The sequence below is a fragment of the Vipera ursinii genome, assembly GCF_947247035.1.
Source record: "Vipera ursinii genome assembly, chromosome: Z".
NCBI lineage: Eukaryota > Metazoa > Chordata > Lepidosauria > Squamata > Viperidae > Vipera > Vipera ursinii.
This window is the reverse complement of record NC_139517.1, coordinates 6,438,909-6,459,716: the sequence shown is the minus strand read 5'-3', so window position 1 is coordinate 6,459,716 and position 20,808 is coordinate 6,438,909. Positions and strand designations below refer to the sequence as shown.

At 42.5% G+C, this 20,808-nt stretch overlaps 2 protein-coding genes across 2 annotated transcripts; both read right to left on the bottom strand.

The window, feature by feature from the left end:
• Positions 1-11,206: 11,206 nt before the first annotated feature.
• On the bottom strand, positions 11,207-12,154 carry LOC310649051 (olfactory receptor 6E1-like; the record flags this gene model as incomplete). Its single annotated transcript, XM_083377307.1, has 1 exon — positions 11,207-12,154. One exon carries the CDS (start codon positions 12,152-12,154, stop codon positions 11,207-11,209), a length of 948 nt encoding a protein of 315 aa, XP_083233433.1.
• Positions 12,155-17,618: 5,464 nt separating this feature from the next.
• Positions 17,619-18,206, bottom strand: LOC310649050 (olfactory receptor 6M1-like; the record flags this gene model as incomplete). Its single annotated transcript, XM_083377306.1, has 1 exon — positions 17,619-18,206. One exon carries the CDS (start codon positions 18,204-18,206, stop codon positions 17,619-17,621), a length of 588 nt encoding a protein of 195 aa, XP_083233432.1.
• Positions 18,207-20,808: the final 2,602 nt, after the last annotated feature.

The window sequence follows — 20,808 nt, the reverse complement described above, 5'->3', positions numbered from 1 at the left end:
AAGAAAGAAAGAAAGAAAGAAAGAAAGAAAGAAAGAAAGAAAGAAAGAGAAAGAAGAAAAGAAAGAAAGAAGAGAGTGTCTATGATGTGATTGTGCATTGCTGCAGTCATCTTGACTTTTGAGGCCTATCCCAGTGAACCCCCCAGCTTGGCTATCACACTCCTAGGTCTCAAATCAGGATGCTGCTCCACCAAGAACAATGTGAATTAGGAAGCATTAAAATATTTCTGAACATCAAGATGGGTTGACCTGATCTCATGGTCTCCTTGGTGGCAGTTTCATGAGGTCACAATGGCATCATCCCACCACACCTCCTCAGCTGTGGTGGAGACTAGCAACCTGGGTTAAAAGAGGAGAAAGAGGGGAGAAGGGCATCTCCTATCAAGGGGCGGTAAGCCCCCCTGGAATGGGGAACTGGATCTCTGGAAGAAAATCAGAGGCAATGGAGGAGGAAGAACTCAAACCAGAAGAACAGACAAAGGGATCTCAAGCTCCAGGACGACTGAAGTTCTTCCGGAGAGGCCAATGGGCAGTGAGTATCAGTGAGAATTGGGGGGAGCTTATTCATTTCTGGATCTTGCAAGGAGAAAGACCCATCTTGAAGAGGTAGGACTGTTTTAACAGAAAACTTGAAAACTTCCCCTCTTTGTTCATTGGCCCAGTAATGAGGCTCGTTTCAGTAATGATGCCTCCTCCAAACTGACTCCACCAGGCTCCACCATGGGTCACCTCTAGCCATCCATAAAACTTCGGCCTTCTAATTAGAATCAGAAAACATGGAGGTTGGATGGGATCTGCTAGCTCATCTGATCCAACCTCTTGCTTTGTTCCAAAATCCACCAGTCCAATCCTGGCCAATCCTGGTCTCACCTCTGAAAACCTCCCTGGAGGAAGAGTCCACCACTACTGTAGCCAAGTGTGCTTATCATGTTTTGCATTTGTACATCGCTCAGAGTTCTTTGGGGTAGAGGCAATCAAATAAATAATTACTAAGTGGCAGTAAAGTAAATGGAAGTAAATGTTTCCTGTTTGTTCTGCCCTTGTTTACGACATTCTTGGCTTAAGGTCTTAGTGGCATGTCCCTCACAGTTTTTCCTTTCTAGTATGATATCATGTTTTGGTTACTTCTCCTTGCACAAGTAGGAAGAGAGATTCAAAGAAGGCCAGGTCACCATAAAATTCTTCTTCCTCTTCCTCTTCCTTTTCTCCTCCTCCTCCTCCCCCTCCTCCCTTCCTCCGTCCTCCTCTTCCTCCACCTCCTCTTCCATCTCTTCTTCCTCCTCTTCTCCTCCTCTTCCTCCCCTCCTCTTTGTCCCCTTCTTCTTCTCCTCCTCCTCCCCATCCCCTCATCCTCTTCCTCTTCCATCTCCTCCTCTTCCTCCTTCTTTCCTCCATCCCCCTCCTCTTTGTCCCCCCTCCTCCTCCTCTTACTCCTCCTCCTTACTCCTTCTCCTCCTCTTACTCCCTCTTCCTCTTCTTCCTTCCCCTCTTTCCTTCCCCCTTTTCCTCCATCTCCTCCGCCTTCCTTTCCTCCTCTTCGCCCCTCCTCCTCTTCCTCCTCCATCTCTACTTCCTCCCCTTCTCCTCCTCCTCTTCCTCCTCCATGTCCTCCTCCTCTTTTTCTTCTTCCGCTACCTCAAACTCCCCTCCTCTTCCTCCTCCATTTCTTCTTCCTCCATTTCTCCCCTCCCCCTCCTCCCCTCCTTCCCTCATCTCTTCTTCCACTTCCTCCTTTTCCATCTCCTCCTCCTCTTTCGTCTCCTCCTCTTTCTCCTCCTCTTTCTCCTCCTCTTTCTCCTCCTCCTCCTCCTCCTCCTCTCTAACATCTTCCAAGTCTGGTGCTAGAATAAGACAAAATCTGCACTACAAGCAGAACAGCTTACGAAGAATCCTATGACTGAACACAAAACCCACAAATGTACGGTATTCCAGGAGGCTGTTCTTACAGATTTAGAACAGAAGTGGAAGATTTTCGACCTTTCCCTAAGAAATAGAGCTATATTCTTCCACTTCCATTGAAACACCAATCTAATTCCCCCAATTCAAACTGAGGTTAGAAGAACTCACCCAAACATGAACTTAGCAAGTGGGGATACTCAACTGGTTGGCCTCCAAAACATTCTTCCCTTCTGTCTTTGTGTTCCAGTCCAAAGAGACACCACTTACCTCCAGGGAGATACTGTACCAAGATTTGGACCCCATTCCAAAAGAGGTGCCATCGGCCTGGGGACAAAGAGGGGCAAGACTACGTCGGGCTGCCCAGAGATCTTGTCCACCTTTGTCTTCTTGGACATTGTGGATTTCTGGAGATGGAGGAGAACGGGAAGAAAACCACCGTTACCATCGCCTGATGGGAACTCTGGTTTCATCCATGGTGGCAGAAGAAGACCTCCCTCCTCCTACATGGTACGTGGTTCCAAGGGACCATCGCAGGGGTCCCCCTCCCCCTCCCCCTCTCCGATACGTGGCTGATGGAGAGATCAGTGAACAAGGGAACACATTGCCCTACCTCAGCCTTAACCAGGGACAATAAAATGAAACACCTCGCAAGCGCATCTCAATTGGTGTGTGGTCCAACATTTTCTCATTCAGCTCAGTTAGGGGATATGTTGTGTGACTGGGGAGGGGTTGTTGTTTTGAGAAGTGGCTCCTTCAAGATTTAGGGATCCACTTGATGCAATCGATTGGTTACAGCTCAACCAATCTTCCCAGCCAAAGGTCTCTGTGGTTCAGATGCTGCTGAATGGCGCCTCCCAGGAATTCCAGATGTTGGGAATGGTAGAGTAACAAAAATCTGGAGAGCTCCAAGGTTCTTCAAATTTTGCATTTCAAATTTTGAAAACTTTCTCAGCAGTACAGTATGTGGACACTCCAAAAATGGAAATACTGCATGTTTGCAGGGTCTGGTAAAAAATGTGATGATGACCATGATGGTGCAGTCAAACATACATCAAAAGAGGCAGAGCTTCAAATGCACCACTGTGGCCACCACCTGGACTTTTTGGATGATCCTTGGAAACATAATTTTCCTACTAGTGCATTCTCAGAAAGGCAGCTTTTATATATTCTTTCTTCCTCCCCACTGTCCGTCCGTCCCTCCCTCTTTCTCCCTCCCTCCTTCCTTCCTTCCTTCCTTCCTTCCTTCCTTCCTTCCTTCCTTCCTTCCTTCCTTCCTTCCTTCCTTCCTTCCTCATTCACATCTTCCTCGCTCCCTCCCTCCCTCCCTCCCTCCCTTTCATTCACATCTTCCTTTCCTCCCTCCCTCCCTCCCTTCCTCCCTCCCTCTTTGCTTATAGCTATATATCCAAGCAACTCTGCATAGATTTCCAGAATTTCCTGTATTCAGTAAATTAGTAAATGTCCATGAAATCTTTTTATTTCTGACAAGACTATGACCCTTCTTGTTTTCCCACTTGGTCTGGCATTTGGTTTGATCTTGAGGCACATTTTTTATTGCATTTGAAAAAGGAATAACAAGGACTGCTGGGAGAGCAGAAAGACCAACTTTTAATTCAGAAAATAAATTGCTAATTGCAGTGAACCATAGAAGGCTTTGAGCATCACCTCCAAGAAGGAAATAAACATACAGTGTAAAGGCAGAATATTAACAAGAGAGAGAGAAATAGAAATAAAACTGTGAAAAGTGTTTATCTCCCCCTCACCCCAATCATCCCTTGCCATTCTTCCAACTTGGTTCAGAAATGATGAAAAATCAACACTTCTCATGAATCCACTCTGGGGAATTTTCATCACGCCTGGGCATCAGCTTTAATTGTGTTAATAAATTTGTAACTATATATTTTTTTTGGCTTGCTAACTAATAATAAAGGGAGACCGATATGATCATTTCAAACTTATTTGTTCTCATCAGTCAGCCATACCCTTCTGAGATTCGAACCTGGGCCAACTGCGTCTTAAGCTGTTGTTTTAACCCCTAGGCCACAGGCTCTCTCTCTCTCTCTCTCTGTTAGCTGAGAAGCAAGGAAGATATGTGTTAAATGTTTGTTAAGCATTCAGAATACACTTGCTTAGTCCCAGACACAGGACAAATCTTATTTCCTGTTTCAGCCGAGCCCAAGGCCATCTACAGGCAGTAGCCACAGCAGTGGCAGCTCATATTTGTGTAAATTTTTTTGGCTTGCTAACAAAGAGTAAAGGGAGACCAATATTATCATTTCAAATTTATTTGTTCTCATCAGTCAGCCATACCCTTATGAGATTCGAACCTGGGCCGACTGAGTCTCAAGCAGTTGTTTTAACCCCTAGGCCACAGGAAATAAGATTTGTCCCGTGTCTGGACAAAGCAAGTGTATTCTGAATGCTTAACAAACATTTAACATATATATATATATATATATGTTCCCCTGCAAGAATTGCAATGACTGGAAAACACACAGCTAAGAAATGAACACGTTGTTCCCAGCATCACCTCCATCTGTCTGCTGTACTAAATGACCAGCTTCTGGTGCAGCCAATCAAGAAGGGTGAGGCTTTCTCCTTGCAAGTAATCTGGCTGGCCTTCTCTGCTCCTGCCTATTCTCTGTGCTATGTGTTCTTGGATCAGGTGCAGCAGGCAGTTCCTCTTCCACATCACTGACCGGCTGCAGCTACATGCTTTCCCCACTTAATAATAATAAAACTTTATTGTCAAAGTACAACTATGTGTACATTGAGATTAGCTGAGCCTCTCCCCGTGCTCCCTCCCCCAAACACACAGTGACAACAAACCCTCCATCCTACCACACCATGTGAACCAACTACACCACACACCAGCCTCCCAAGTCAATTCTGCATAGGTTCACAGAGATTATATCCCATTCAAAAGCCTAACAGCCCATGGATAAAAGCTGTTTTTCAGCCTGTTGGTATGGCTGGCTATACTACTCTATCTCCTACCTGATGGTAGGAAAGTAAAGATATACCGTCCAGGGTGTGAGTCATCCCTGAGAATTTTCCTCACTCTTCCAAGGCAACGAGCCCTGGCGATGTCATCCAGTGGTGTCGGGACAGCCCACAATGTCTTGTGCTGTGCTCACTACCTCTGTAATACTTTCCTGTCCGCAGCTGTCAGACCAGCATACCAAACCACAATACCATTTGAGAGGACTCTCTCTATCATAGACCAGTAAAAGGGGCTCAAGGGGCTGCCCTTGAGATCCACTCGGAAGCTTCAACTGGTGCAAAGTGCAGCGGCACGGACACTCTTGGGAGCCTCCCGATACTCCCATATCACACCTCTCCTCCGTGCGCTGCACTGGCTTCCAGTTGCCTTCCGTGTGAAGTTCAAGGTGCTAACAATGACATACAAAGCCCTACATGGCATGGGTCCGGACTACCTACGGGAGCACCTTCTGCCAATGTCAGCACCCCACCGTCCTGTCCGCTCCCACAGAGAGGGCCTCCGCTCAAGGAATGTCGGCTGGTGGCCCCCAGGGGGAGGGCATTCTCAGTGGGTGCGCCAGCCCTCTGGAACAGCTTGCCAACTGAAATCCGGATGGCCCCCGACCTCCGCACCTTCCGGCGCGACTTAAAAACTTACCTGTTCCAGCAGTCCGGCCTGGCCTGACAGCTCTACTTGGGGCCCCAGTTTGTTTTTACTATTGTTTTTTTCACTATTGTTCAATCTGTATACCTACCTTATTCTGTACACCGCCCCGAGTCCCTCGGGAGAAGGGCGGTTTATAAAAACAAATAAATAAATAAATAAATAAATAAATAAAAGAGGGTCATTAGCCATTCTACTTTGTTCTTCCGCAAGACCCTAAGAAAGTGAAGCCTCTGTTGGGCCTTTCTAGCCACCTGGGTTGTTTTAACTTTCCAGGTCAGATCTTCACAGAGGTAGACTTCCAGAAATTTAAAGGAGGAAACTCTCTCCACACAGTCCTCCCCGATGTAAAGTGGGGCAGGTTCCTCCTTTTTTCTCCGGAAGTCTAACACCATCTCTTTCGTCTTGAAGCCTCAGGGCTGTCCTGCTGCAGCTGTGTTTGAACCATCTCCCTCTCAGATGGCTGCTTGGAACCATTAACCAACTCCCCTCCATATGTGCCTGGAAATGATTCATCTTCCTCCCAGCTGACATCTGGAGAGATAACTGGGAAAGCAGCTGGGGGAGTCGCTACCCTATCTTGCTTAAAAAATGCAAACACTTACAGGGATCACCTTTTGAATGGATGGGAAGGAGAACAATCTTTTTTTTCTTTCATAAAAGTTTTCTAAATACACTGACAATAGTTGTCACTTCTCTTTTGGCCAGCATTGGTTTCAGGTGCTTCCAAGTAGACAACATGAAGGCAAACTGTCCTGGGAAGAAATGGATTTAATTCTCATTTATTTCTTAAGACCTACAAGTGCTGTAAGAGGGACGCTGTGGCTCAGTGGGTTAGGACGCTGAGCTTGTCGATCAGAAGGTCAGCAGTTTGGTGGGTTGAATCCCAAGTGCCGTGTAACAGAGTGAGCGCCTGTTACTCGTCCCAGCTTCTGCCAACCTAGCAGTTCGAAAGCACGTAAAAATGCAAGTAGAAAAATAGGGACCACTTCGGTGGGAAGGTAACAGCGTTCCGTGCGCCTTTGGCGTCTAGTTATGCCGGCCACATGACCACGGAGACGTCCTCGGACAAGCGCTGGCTCTTCGGCTTTGAAACGGAGATGAGCACCGGCCCCTAGAGTCGGAAACGACTAGCACGCATGTGCGGGGGAACCTATACCTTTACCTTTTATAAGTGCTGTGGGACAGGAGGAACAGTGTAATTCAGAAGAAAATTTTGTTTCAGAGAGTATCTCTGTACTAGTTGCTTCTGTAGATAGTCTTTCCTTGCAGAATTGGGTCAACTCAACAAGGTTTCAACCACACGACCCTTTGTGGCACAATCCAGGAAGCCAAACTTAATTATAATTGGGGAAGTTGTGAAAAAGACACCAAGAAGACAACAATCCTGCCCCAGTTTCAGTGGTGGGATTCAGCCGGTTCGCACCAGTTTGGCAGAACCGTTAGCTAATTTTTTTGTTGCCCAAGCCCACAATATACTTCTGAAAGTGGCATCCATACAGAGAACTGGTTGTTCACATATTTGAATCCCACCACTGCCCAATTTCTAAACCTGGACTTTCATATTTTTTTTTCCTTGCAATATAGTGTGGAATAAAAGAGACAAGCTAAACATTCAAACTTCCTCAACGTTTTGTGATCAAAATCTCCATTCCTGAATTGTCCCTGGAAATAAATAAGAATATAATTCTGATCTTTTCCCCTCCAGAATGTAAGTTCATTAAAGAAACCTAGCAAAAATGTTTCATAAGAAAATAAATAAATAATGATCATTCTAAATAACAGAATAACAGACTTGGGAGGGACCATCTCCCTGTTCAAACAGAAAACCCTATACACTACCTTTTCAGGCAAATGATTGTCCAATCTCTTCTTAAAAACCTGCAGTTTTGGACCACCCACAACTTTTGGAGGCAAGCTGTTCCACTAAGAAATTTCTCCTTAGTTCTAGGTTGCTTCTCTCCTTGATTAGTTTCCATCCGTTGCTTCTCCTCCTGCCTTCAGCTGCTTTGGAGAATAGCTTGACCCCCTCTTCTTTGTGGCAGCCCCTGAGATATTGGAAGACTGCTATCATATCACCCCTAATTCTTCTTTTCATTAAGCTAGAAATAACAAGTGGCATTGTGCCTAGTCATTGTGTGGTGTATATGGAGCACAGGGGTGTCAAACTCAATTTCATTGAGGGCCGCATCAGCCTTGTGGTTGCCCTCAAGGGGCCAGGTGGGTGTGACCTGGGTGGGCGTGGCCTACTGGGTGGGCGTGGCTAGAGTGCGTATGGCCTACTGGATGGGCGTGGCCAGCTCTACATCGTTCGCATCAAGGGTGCCTATGGGGGCCTGGGCAGGAGTGGGACAGATCTGAGGGTCTGTGGCAAAAGGAGGGTCTCTGGGCCAGGGCCAAGGCAGTGGGGGCCGTTCCCTCACTGTTTCCAGGATGGCTTTACGGGCCGCATGAAACCACTTCGCGGGCCGGATCTGGCCCCCGGGCCTTGTGTTTGACATGTCTGATGTAGCATGAAGTAGGCATTTATAGTTTGCAAACCAGAGTTTATGAATAGCATAATATGAAACTTTCACCAATTGTAGCTTAATTTAAGAACAATAAAGTTGTGTGCAGTAGGTTTCACTAGTTATCTAGCATATTCCCGTGTGAATATTGGACCTAGATATAATTTACATTTGCTTCCAAAACAGTCCAAGCATTACAAACCAGAAATTAACTAACTTAATATTCTGCTTTGGAAGTCAGAAATCCATTTCTTAGTTTTACAAAGTAATATTTTAGCTCACCACTCTTGAGATTTAGAAACATTAAAAAAATGCAAAAACACTCAACCCTTGCAAACTACATACACTAAAATATTCACATTTTTTTTCAAGATCCTTGTGATATTTATCATCTGAATCATGCCGATCAAATCAATATTCTAGATTATCAAGGTATTTTTAATATGGTTACAAATCGACACAGTTTAATAATATAGAAAATAGCATTTACTTCTCTAGATTGGTAAACTATGTCTGTTTTGCTTTCAAATCAGAGGCAAAGCAAAAATATCTGTTAAAATATTACCCTTTAATTCAGTTTGTTGAGAAACATGGCATTTTCCATTCTTAGTACTTTGAGGACATGTCTTATCTTCTTGGCTCACATACAGTATGTAACCCCTATGCAGTTTTGCTTCCTCCTTCTATACCTTTTCATGGCAATGAAGACAGAAGCAACCTCTCATAAACAATAGAGCTAGTTACTGTTTTGAAGCAGCTAGCTATCAATTTTGCTTCCTAAGTTATTTTTAGGATGCAAACTATTTTTCACTCCCTGCAATCTACATAAAAGCCATTTTCTAGTTGGTTAATCTATGTTTAACTATACCTACAAATCAAAGCAAAAGCATCTATTAAGATATTACCCCTTAATTCAATGTTTGGGAAGCATAGCATTCTCCATTTGTAGGGCTTTTGAAAAGAAGCCTTGTCTTCTTCACTCATGGATGTACCCCTTCTGCAATATCTCAGCCTTCATCTTTAACATCTTTCCATAACAATGAACACAGAAACAACCTCTTATACTCAATAGAGCTAGTTACAGCTCTGAAGCAAGTAGTATAAGAAGAATTCAAGACTGACTTGTGAAGATCCCTCAGGGACATCTCACTGCAAAGAAATGCTTTGCAAGGAATCTGTATCAAGTATTCTGTATCTCCTTCTACTGTTGATATCAAACCCAAAGGCAGAGACCATTGTGTGCATGTTCCAAGGGGTGTACAAATCTGTCCACTTCAGTTGAGGGTTTATTTGATTAGCCATTCAATTCAGATCTAATAATACAAATCAGTTCTCTCTCAATCAATTTTGAGTATGTCAAGCACACATTTACAAAACTCATTGAAAATGGTGGGAATCAAATGGACTTGGCTGTGTCTAATTCCATTGGCCAGTGGTAATAAAACTGAGCCTCCCAGTGGGACAGTGGATTCAGACAGAAAGTATTTGAGGGAGGATTCCAGAGCATCACAGAACATGATCAGACTCGGACATCAATGTCCATTTCTGATCTGGACTCATACTTCTTTTATTTAACTGTAGTTTTGCTTGCATGCTTGAGTCATTCAACAACTTCCCTCTGCTTTCAATCTTTGCTAGATATTTGGATACCAAAAATGTTTATAAATGAGAACTATGAGTCATAGTGAGCAAGATAAAGGAAGGGAGGTCTTGTCTACCATCTTTGTCCAATATCCCAAAGCAACTTTGCATGAATTCTTGACAGGTCTTGAGAAACAAGATGCTATAATTTAAAAAGTCCATAATGCTGTGGTTTGGCTTGAATTAACCAACAAAACCTCTTAATTAGAAACTTGTTTTATTCATTTTATTTATTAAACCAAATTTGCTGCCCAGCTCACATTAGGGTGACGATGGGCACCTTACAAACATTACCTTCTATATTGGCAACATTCTCTAGCTCTAGATCTCATGTTTCATGCCTTCACTATGCATTTTCTGTTACATTCAGCTTTACCAATGGGAGCATTGCCTGCTGATATTGTACAATCATTGAGCTCCATTCCCCAGTTCAGTTATTCTACCCTGTGACAAACATCAAGAAAAACAGCTACATTTGCCATTATTGACTCCATAAGTAAATCAAAACCAAATATCTTATTGTATTGTATTGCATATGATCCACACAGTGCCAACTAATAAAACATACCTGAACCTGAGAAACAATCAGGAGATGGTGGCTGTATGTTCTGCTTCTGAAGATGGTAAGAGCTTTGAGGATGCATTAGGTGAAGCTCCCATGTCTCTTAGGTCAGGGCTTTTCAACCTTTTCACCCATTGTACCACTTTTAGGATATGGCAGCATCCGAGTACCACCAGTCGCCTAGCAAGTTGTCAAAAACTTGATGACCCCCCCCCCAAAAGGAAAAAATGTGACGAGGTACTGGTAGTCCTTGACTTACAACAGTTCGCTCAGTGACTGTTCAAAGTTACAATGGCACTGAAAAAAGTGCCCCCCCCCAAGCCACAGCCAAGCAAGACACCTGCCTGCCCACCCATTGGCGCTCTTCCTCCTGTCCAAGGTTTTCATTCTTGTGAGCATTTCTGTTGAGGATTGGCAGTGGGGGTGGGGTGGGGTGTTTGGTTTTTATTCCCGTTGTCTGCTGGGTGGTTGCAGCAGGTTTTGGTCACTGGGACACTGTGACCATCATAAATAGGAATCCGTTGCCAAGCATCTGAATGTAAATCACAAGACCCTGGAGATGCTGCAACATTCCAGCTTATTCCCCTCCCTCGCTATCACTTTTCTAGGATGGCTGCGTACCACCTGCCAGGTGCCAATGTACTACAGGTGGTACCCGTGCCACTGGTTGAAAAGCCCTGTTTTAGGTCACATAATGTGCAACCAGATGTGTTTTGTAAATGGACAACCAGGAGAGATGGGCACATGTCTTTTTCCATTGTTCTTCACTAGTAAAGCAATTTTTTTTCAGGGATTCGGTCTTTGATGTCAATCAGATGTTTCCATTCTTGATTACCCCATCATCTATGCTTTCTCAAATCCCCTTGTATTGATTATTACATTTGAAGGCAGTACAATCCATTCCAAGATATTAAATCTGAACATCTACTTCAGACCCTTAGGAATAGTAAATCATCTCAATTTTTTTGCAAAGCCAATCCTTTGTCTCAGTTCAGCCTTCAAAGCATCCTGCACTTGACTGTTCCTCAAAGAGTACATGATTGGGGTGAGAAATGGAGTGATAACAGTATTCAGAAGAGCCACTACTTTGTTGTAGTCTAACCCGATGGTGCCTTTTGGCTTGATATACATGAAAATACAACTGCTGTAAGTGATAGTGACCACGATCATGTGAGAAGCAAAAGTGGAGAAGGTCTTCTTCCTCCCAGTAGCTGATGGAATACGCAGAATGGTGGAAATGATTTTGACATAAGACACAATGTTGACACTTAAGGTCCCAAGCAGAGAGAATATGGCAAGTGCAAAATAAGTCATTTCTAGGAAGCTGGTGTCAACACACGAGAGTTTGATTAATGGTCCATTGTCACAAAAGAAGTGATTGATGATGTTGTTGGGACCACAAAATGGTATTTGAAAGAAAAGAATGGATGGAACTAGAATTAGTGAGAAACCCACAATCCAGCAACAAAGTACCAATAATGAGCAGATTTGTTCATTCATGATGGTTGGGTAGTGAAGAGAGTTACAGATGGCTATGTAGCGATCAACAGACATGATGGTCAGTAGGAAGAACCCAGTGGTGCCAAGAACCAAATAAAGAAATAACTGTATGAAGCAACCAGCTAAAGAGATGCTCTTAGTACCAGTAGCTATATTGACCAGTGCTTTAGGAATTACAGTACTCATAAACCCAATATCTATCCATGCCAAATGTCGGAGGAAGAAATACATTGGGCTACAGAGTTGAACATTCACCAGTGTGATAATAACAATCAGCATGTTTCCTATTAATGCCAAAAGATAAATCACAAACAGGAGGAGAAAAAGGATACCTTTAAGTGGAAGGTTGTCAGTCAGCCCCAACAGTATGAATTCCTTTATTGTGGTCCTATTTGCCATTAGTTCGTTCCTAAAAACAGAGTGAAGAGATTAATTTCCAGATCCCCATTCTTCTTTTGACTGCATGTTTCAAATGGGCATCAGCTTATCAGTTTCCATTCTTTGCATTAAAAATCAAAGAGGTTAAAACCTGATGCTTTGAATCAGACCATGATTCTTCTAATATGTTATTCCAAAATAGGGCAATTCTTCACTGTAGTCTACTTCTGAGTGTGGTTAATCCAAGTTGGAGCTACAAGGGATCCCTCCATGTTTCAACCTGTCAAAAACAATTTATCCTTGTGGACATGCAAAGATCTGTTTCTGGATGATGACATTTTGGTTATCTCACCTTTGCTCAATGTTCTCCAGACTGTTCTCCTGAGATGGGTTCAAATTCTCTTTCAGTATTTTTACCTAAAATCAGTGGGAACAGATGAACGTTAACAGAATCAATGTGAACAGATAAGATGAACTGGGGGCTGAAGGTTAAAATACCTGTCGTAACTGGGTACATCTAGTCTAATGAAAAGAAGGGCTAGGGATGACATGATAGCAGTGTTCCAATATTTAAGGGGCTGCCACAAACAAGTGTGTGTGTGTGGGGTCAAACTATTCTCCAAAGCACCAGAAGGCAAGACAACAATGGATGCAAACTGAAGAAAGAGAGAAGTAACTTAGAACTAAGGAGAAATTTCTTGGCAGTGAAAAAAACTAATCAGTGGAACAACTTGCCTCCAGAAGTTGTGGTACTCCAGTACTGAAAAAAAGCATTGGAAAAAAAAGGAACTATCAAATTTTATTCCTTTATTTTTGCGATGCCTAGCATTTTCACCCCTTGCAATCTACATATACAAGTATTCATATCATTTTTATGATGTTATGCTATTGTCTCATTTTAATGTCTGCTGCTAGAAGCCATTTTGTAGATGGTTTAAACTGTGTTTCATTATGCCTACAAATCAGAGGCAAAGCAAAAACATCTATTAAAATATTACCCCTTGATTCAGTGTTTGGGAAGCATAACATTCTCCATTCTCAGGGCTTTTGAGAAGATGCCTTGTCTTCTTGGCTCACAGATGTACCTCCCCTGCAATGTTTCTGTCTTTGTCTTCAATAACATGTCATGGCAACGAACACAGAAGCAACCTCTCATAGGCATTGGAACTAGTTACTGTTCTGAAGCATGTGGTATAAGAGGGATTCAAATCTTGCTCGTGAAGATCCCTCAGGAGCAAAAAAAAAAATGCATTGCAGGGAATCTGTATCATTATTCTGTTACTAATGAAGGAGAATATTTGTAGCTCAGGGTTGACATGAGGGATCCTTGGTGCTCTCTGAGCTTGCTTGTTTTGTTGGAGACATTTCATTACCCAAACTAGGTAACATCATCAGTGCTAGTAAAGAGTGGGGTTTGCTGTCAGTTTATATTCTAGTGTAGCTTTTCTTCTGGGGAATTCTGGGAGTTGAAGTCCACAAGTCTTAAAGTTGCCATGGTTGAGGACCCCTGTTCTAGTGTATATTCTACTCCAGGGGGTCTTCAAACATGGCCCTTTTATGTCTTGTGGAATTCAACTCCCAGAATTCCTCAGCCAGCATGCCTGGCTGAGGAATTCTGGGAGTTGAAGTCCACAAGTCATAAAAGGGCCATGTTTGAAGACCCCTGTTCTACCCTATATTATAGAACCGAGGTGGCACAGTGGTTATAATGCAGTACTGCAGCTACTTCTGCTGACTGCCAGCTGCCAGCAATTTGGCAGTTCGAGTCTCACCAGCTCAAGGTAAACTCAGTCTTCGATCCTTCCAAGGTTGGTAAAATGAGGACCCAGTTTGTTGGGGGCAATATTCTGACTCTGTAAACTGCTTAGAGCAGGGGTGTCAAACTGCCGGCCCGCGGGCCAGAGCGTCACGGAGAAACCGCGCCCATCCCATTGCCGGCAAAGGGAAAAAGTTCCGATACGTCGCGCGACATCACGTGATGTCGCTAGTTTGACATGTCTGGCTTAGAGAATGCTGTAAAGCACTGTGAAGCGGTATATAAGTCTAATTGGTATTGCTATTGCTAGTGGCTTGCCTGTCTGTGTTGGTGGGGATGGTCTCAGAGATTCTTTGATTGGGCTGTTGGCTATTGGCTTCATTGGCAGTTTCTTGATTGGGCTATTGTTTACTTGATCGTTGGTCTGATTCTAACCTTGGAGTTAATCTATGCCAGGCATGTCAAACTGCTGGCCCACAGGCTGGAGGCGTCATCCTGAAACCGCACCCACCCCACTGCTGGCAATGGGGAAAAAGTTGTGCTACGTCGCACGACGTCACATGACGTTGCGAGTTTGACATGCCTGATCTATGTTTTTCTGGGTGCTGATTGCTGATGGAGAAGTGTTTGGGTCTTTTTGCTCCATTTTGGGCTGGGTGATAGTCCCTTTTGCATACTCTATAGATCAGGGGTGTCAAACTCAATTTCATTGAGGGCCACATCAGCATTGCGGTTGCCCTCAGGGGGCCGGGTGGGTATGACCAGGGTAGGCGTGGCCTACTGGGGGGGCGTGGCTAGAGTGCGTATGGCCTACTGGGTGGGCGTGGCCAGCTCTACATGGTTCCCATCAAGGGTGCCTGTTAGGCATATGGTGTTAGCCTACAATGTTGGGTTGAAAATATATTAACCATAATGCTATGTCTTTAAGTTGTTAATTGGCCAATGGGTGTGTAAGTGTTCTCATGGCCATAAGAGGAAGCTAGGAACGTAGCTTCTCTCTCTCTCTGAATTCACTGATCTCTACTATTGCTGTTTTTGCTCTGCTGTTAGTTTACTACTGTTGTAACCTAAACTGTGTATTGACCTCTGGATCGGTAAGAAGACTTTGTATTTGGATTACTCTCTGGACTGTTGCTATTGTGTATGATCTTGGACTGTTTATTTTTTGACTGTGCATTTTTGTTCTTACACCACCTCAAAAGTAAACTACTTTTTGTTTTTATAACTCAGTGTATTCTTGTGTGACTTTACTGCTCTCAGTACCATTCCTTGTCTGTGCAACTCTTTGGTAGAACAAGGAGACCTCTGCACAACAAATTCCTTAACAGTGCCTATGGGGGCCTGGGCAGGAGTGGGACAGATCTGAGGGTCTCTGGCATAAGGAGGGTCTCTGGGCCAGGGCCAAGGCAGTGGGGGCTGTTCCCTCACTGTTTCCAGGATGGCTTCACGGGCCGCATGAAACCACTTCGCGGGCCGGAGCTGGCCCCCGGGCCTTGTGTTTGACATGTCTGCTATAGATGTTGTTAACGTCTATATGTCTATTGAAAAGACATTAACAAGCACCTCTCCACCAGCAGCCAGCACCCAGATCAGCATAGATTAACTCCAATGTTAACATCAGACCAATAAACAAGTAAACAATACCCCAGGTATTACTAGGTAACTGAGGAGGTAACCTAGTTTGGGTAATGAAATGTCTGCAAGAAAAAGAACAAGATCAGAGAGCACCAAGGACCCCTCAAGTATTCTGTATCTGCTTCCTTTATTGATGTCCAACCCAAAGACAGAGAAAATCATTGTGCTCATGTTCCTCAGACTTTGTGCTTTGTTTTGTTCTCTGTCATGCAACATACCAAGGTTTGTTGTGGTTTGCTTTTGACTTAACCTCTGTGAACCCAACCTCTGTGATATGTAACTATGATACAGGCTTTGTTACTTTTTGAAGCACACAGTGCAAAAAGGTGTTAGCAAAGTCAGGATGGGATGAGATTGGATTAAAATGGTATTGGGTTAGGTTGGATTGGATTGGATTGGATTGAAAGTTGGTTATAAAATGGGTGGCTATGTAAAAGTTTTAAATAAATAATTAGGCTGAATTAAAAAAAAAAACATACCAAATTAATTTTCTAGTTGAATGCAGCTAGACCTCTTGACCACTCATGATTCCAATCTCACCCTCCCACTTCTTTCTGTGGGGGAGTTATTGTGGGAATTAGGTGTTTTGGCTGAAACACATAATTCCACAATACTGTCTTATGTTTTACTGTCTTATGTCTAAGGATAGAGCTTATCTTTTCTATTACATTCTCTTAAGGGTGTCTTATGATTAGATTACTTTATTATTTGTATGTACATTGAGAGTTTATGTACCAGAGACAAATTCCTTGTGTGTCCAATAAAACTTGGCCAGCAAAGCTATTCTATTCTATTCTATTCTATTCTATTCTATTCTATTCTATTCTATTCTATTCTATTCTATTCTGTTCTGTTCTGTTCTGTTCTGTTCTGTTCTGTTCTGTTCTGTTCTGTTCTGTTCTGTTCTAGTCTACCCTACCCTACCCTACCCTACCCTACCCTACCCTACCCTACCCTATTCCTATTCCTATTCCTATTCCTATTCCTATTCCTATTCCTATTCCTATTCCTATTCCTATTCCTATTCCTATTCCTATTCCTATTCCTATTCTGTTCATCTGACTATGAGGCTGATCGGTCCTTTTCTTACAAAGCTAGGAAATAGTGGTGGAATAGCTGTCACACAAAGCATTGGGACATTCCTGTTTAAGGGAGGAGGGACATGATTGGAGAAATAATGAAAAGAAGCAATCTGTTGAATCATGGGTAGTATATAATCCATCGGGAATGTCACAACATATGTAGAAAATATATCACCTTTTCTCCATTAGAAGCCTGCTATGATGAGTCAAAAGTCATTGATCTGTATCCAGACACAACACCTTACTTATTTCCTCCCAGCTTCCACAGTTGCATACCTCTAAATACAGTATAGATCATTATTTGTTTATATTATTTCTGCTCTGTTCCCAATTTGCAAATATTTCTCATATAAGACTTAAATTATAATTAGGAAACAAATCAATTTATGTCAGCTGTTTTTTTCCCTTTAAATAATATTGATACTGCAACCCAAAATGATTTATTTTCAAAAGGATGGTGTGACAGTTTCACATTATTTCGATGAAAATAGTTCTGTTCGTTGCATACTTACACATATATTTGAAACTACATCACCAGTTACATTCCTCTAATAGCAACTTAGAAATTAAAAGCCAAGAAGAGTGAAAGATCAAACAAGAATGCTGAGATCTGAGGAACAGCCAAACAAGAATTCTAGTCCCAACAGAGGAGAATTTCAGTGCTAGACTTCATTCAAGATCAGGATTACAACTAGAAATAGAAATGCAATGATTTCAAAGCATAAAAATGTACACAGATTGTTTCCAAGTCCTGAACAATCCAACATAACATAAAAACTGCCTTTCACAAAATTTAACTCTGATGTAACTGTGGCCATGTGCATGCTGTTCTCCTAGTAGCAGCACAGAAGTCCTTTTTTAATTGGGCTCATCTGGAATGTATTTTTGAGATCCCAATCTAGACTACAGCAGTAGATGATAGTTCTCTTATCCATGTAGCAACAAACTCCAACTCTATGATGATTTGTTTGAGATCAGCCAAGGTTGGTTAAATGTTTCCAATGGTTTCTTCTCACAAAATACATTTGTGCCTTTGCAAACAGTCTCGGAAAGCATCCTTGACCTTCTCATTCCTCAAAGTGTAAATAAAAGGGTTCAGTAGTGGGGTGACCACAGCAGTTAGAACTGCTACAGCTTTCTGAGCATCCTGAGAATGACTCGTGCTGGGCAAAGAGTACATGAAGATGGCACTGCCGTAGAAGATGGAAGCGACTGTTAGATGAGAAGCACAGGTTGCAAAAGTCTTCCCAAGGCTGCCACTGATCTGCATGCTCAAGACAGTCACAATTATGTAGAGGTAAGAGATGACAGTTACACACAAAGAGCTGAGTAACACCAGAGGAGAGAGGGTAGATTCCAGAGTGAGGAGAGTATCTACATCATTGCAAGAAAGCTTTATCAGTGGAGCATAGTCACAGAAGAAATGATCTATAATGTTAGAGCTGCAGAAGGATAGCTGGCTCAGGAGTACAATGGGGCCAAAATTATTCATGAAAGCACCAACCCAGCACACCAATATCAAATTCACACAGACCCGTCCATTCATGATGATCGTGTAGCGCAACGGATGACAGATAGCAATGTAGCGATCAAAGGCCATTACGGCAATCAGGATGATTTCACAGGTACCAAGGAAGAAATAAGAATAGCACTGACTGATGCAGCCCAAGAAAGAGATAGATTTGTTCCGAGAAACTAGATCCATCATCATCTTTGGTGTGATTGTCAGAACAAAAAATATCTCCAAAACGGAGAGGTTGCAAAGGAAGAAATACATGGGGCTTTGCAAGCGTTGGTCCATGCAAACCAGAGTGATAATCGTGAGGTTTCCAGATAAGGTGAAGAAGAACACAACCAGAAGCAATGAAAAAAGGAAGAATTCCATGGGCCTAGGTAGTTGGAAGCCAATTAAGATGAATTCTGCCACTTGTGTTGTGCTATTCTGAGTCCTAGTTATCATTGCGAATTTGCTGGTGGAGAAAAATCAAACAAAGAAACAACCCACGTCAGATTGGTGCCGTTGGAAAATATGTATTTTGCCTTCTTCTATTAAGTCCCAAGTTCAAAACTGGAGACCTCTCACAAAAAAAGCCTCCTGAATTGGGGTCTACTCCATCGTGCCTCTTCTGATAGAAATGTACCAGCATTGAAATGACTTCTCTGAAGGATCAGAAACTGAGAACTGATGGTCAACCTTCCTTCAAAATGTAACTCTGCAAAAGAAGATATTTTGGTTGGATCATTGTTTTTCAGTCACTGAATGTGTGGTTTTTAATAAAACAAGAACTTGTTTTATGAAGGAAGGTGGCATTGCTGCTATTATGCGATATTCGCTCAAACTATTCTTTCCCATATTTCATGATCAAAGACTGTCTATAATATTAAAACTCTAGCATGAATGCCTTTATAGAGAAGTATATGAAGATACTTCTTTCTATAGAACTATATTACGATACAGTACTGTATATAAAACTCTTGCCACAAAGTAGAAGGGGTCAAGCTATTCTCCAAAGCACCTGAAGACAGGACAAGGGGCAATGGATGGAAATTAATCAAGGAGGAGAAGCAACCTAGAACTCAGGAGAAATTTCCTGACAGTTAAAACAATTAATCAGTGGAACAACCTGCCTCCAGAAGTGTTGAATGCCCCAACACTGAAAGTTTTTACAAAGAGATTGGAGAAACATTTCTCTGAAATTGTATAGGGTTTCCTGCCTGAGCAGGGGGTTGGGCTAGAAGACCTCCAAGGTCCCTTCCAACTCTATTATTCTATTCTATTCTATTCTATTCTATTCTATTCTATTCTATTCTATTCTATTCTATTCTATTCTATTCTATTCTATTCTATTCTATTCTATTCTATTCTATTCTATTCTATTCTATTCTATTCTATTCTATTCTATTCTATTCCATTCCATTCCATTCCACTCCACTCCACTCCACTCCACTCCACTCCACTCCACTCCACTCCACCAACACTGAGAGTTTCTACATAGGAGATAAATCACACACTTGGCCAAATGAAGTATTCTTTTAGTAATGTATATTCAACAAAATGTGTGGAGCTCAAAAGCACACTAGGAGAACATTGAGAGATCCATGTAGGAACTCTTTTAACTTACCACAAGTTGCTTTCAGTTCTTGTATTGGTACAAGTAAAACACACTGTCCATAAAAGACATTTCTTTTAAGTCATGCAGAGTTTGCAATTATAAGATGAAATCTCTTGGGTGACATTGATCTGAAAATAACCGTCCCCTCCTGTACTATCTTCCATCAATGGAGTTTTGCACATTTCTGCTTTGTGCTGTTGGTTATACTTTCTCGATTGACAGGCAGAATGATGCCTTCACCTAAAGCTTTTCTTCAGGCATGTATTTACTGAAGTCTATGTCTTCTGGAAGAAAGAACCCAACTGGTTCTCTGAAAGTGAAATTCTATATTATAAATCAATTTAACCATGAAAACATAATTGCTGAGGTTCTATGAATGACTCTCATCATCTGTGCTACAACACATAGCTTTCTGGATGGCATAGATTTCTGAATTATCATGGATAGTGAGGTTGTGCTGCTTATAATACCACTGGCAGGTAGTGTTAGAAGCCGTGGAGGACAAATGTGAACTAGAATGGTCCTTTTCCCATTTTAAGGTCCTCAGATCTTCTAGCTCTTCCTATGATATCCTATTGGCCATACCTGATATAAGTGATGGGAGGAAAAGGTCACCAGACTGATCATAATTCCTGGGGGCTTCCTGTTGCTACCTCTGAATCATGCATAGACAATTGCACAATACATGCTGTATCTGAAAGCATCACAAGAATCCTTCTCATATGGTGTACATGAACTGGGAGAAACTAGTGGACCCAAGAATGAATCTTTGGGATGATGATCAGTGAGAGGTCTAGCTTCCATCTGGAAGAAGAAAGGAAGTAGTGGAGCCTATTTTCATCTCCACCCCCCAAACTTTCAGCAGGAAGATCTCACGTGGTCACTTCCAATTCAGTCTTCTTTAGACTGGCATTCTCATGGCTGTGCCTACACATAGGATATGTTTTATTTTCCTCCATCCTGTGACACTTTTCCCCAGAAATGAACTTAGCAGATGATTAATTCCAAGGCAGCAATATCCCTCTTTAAGAATAAGTTAAATAAATCAGCATTTAAAAAGTATAAGTTGAGATACATCCTTGGAGACAT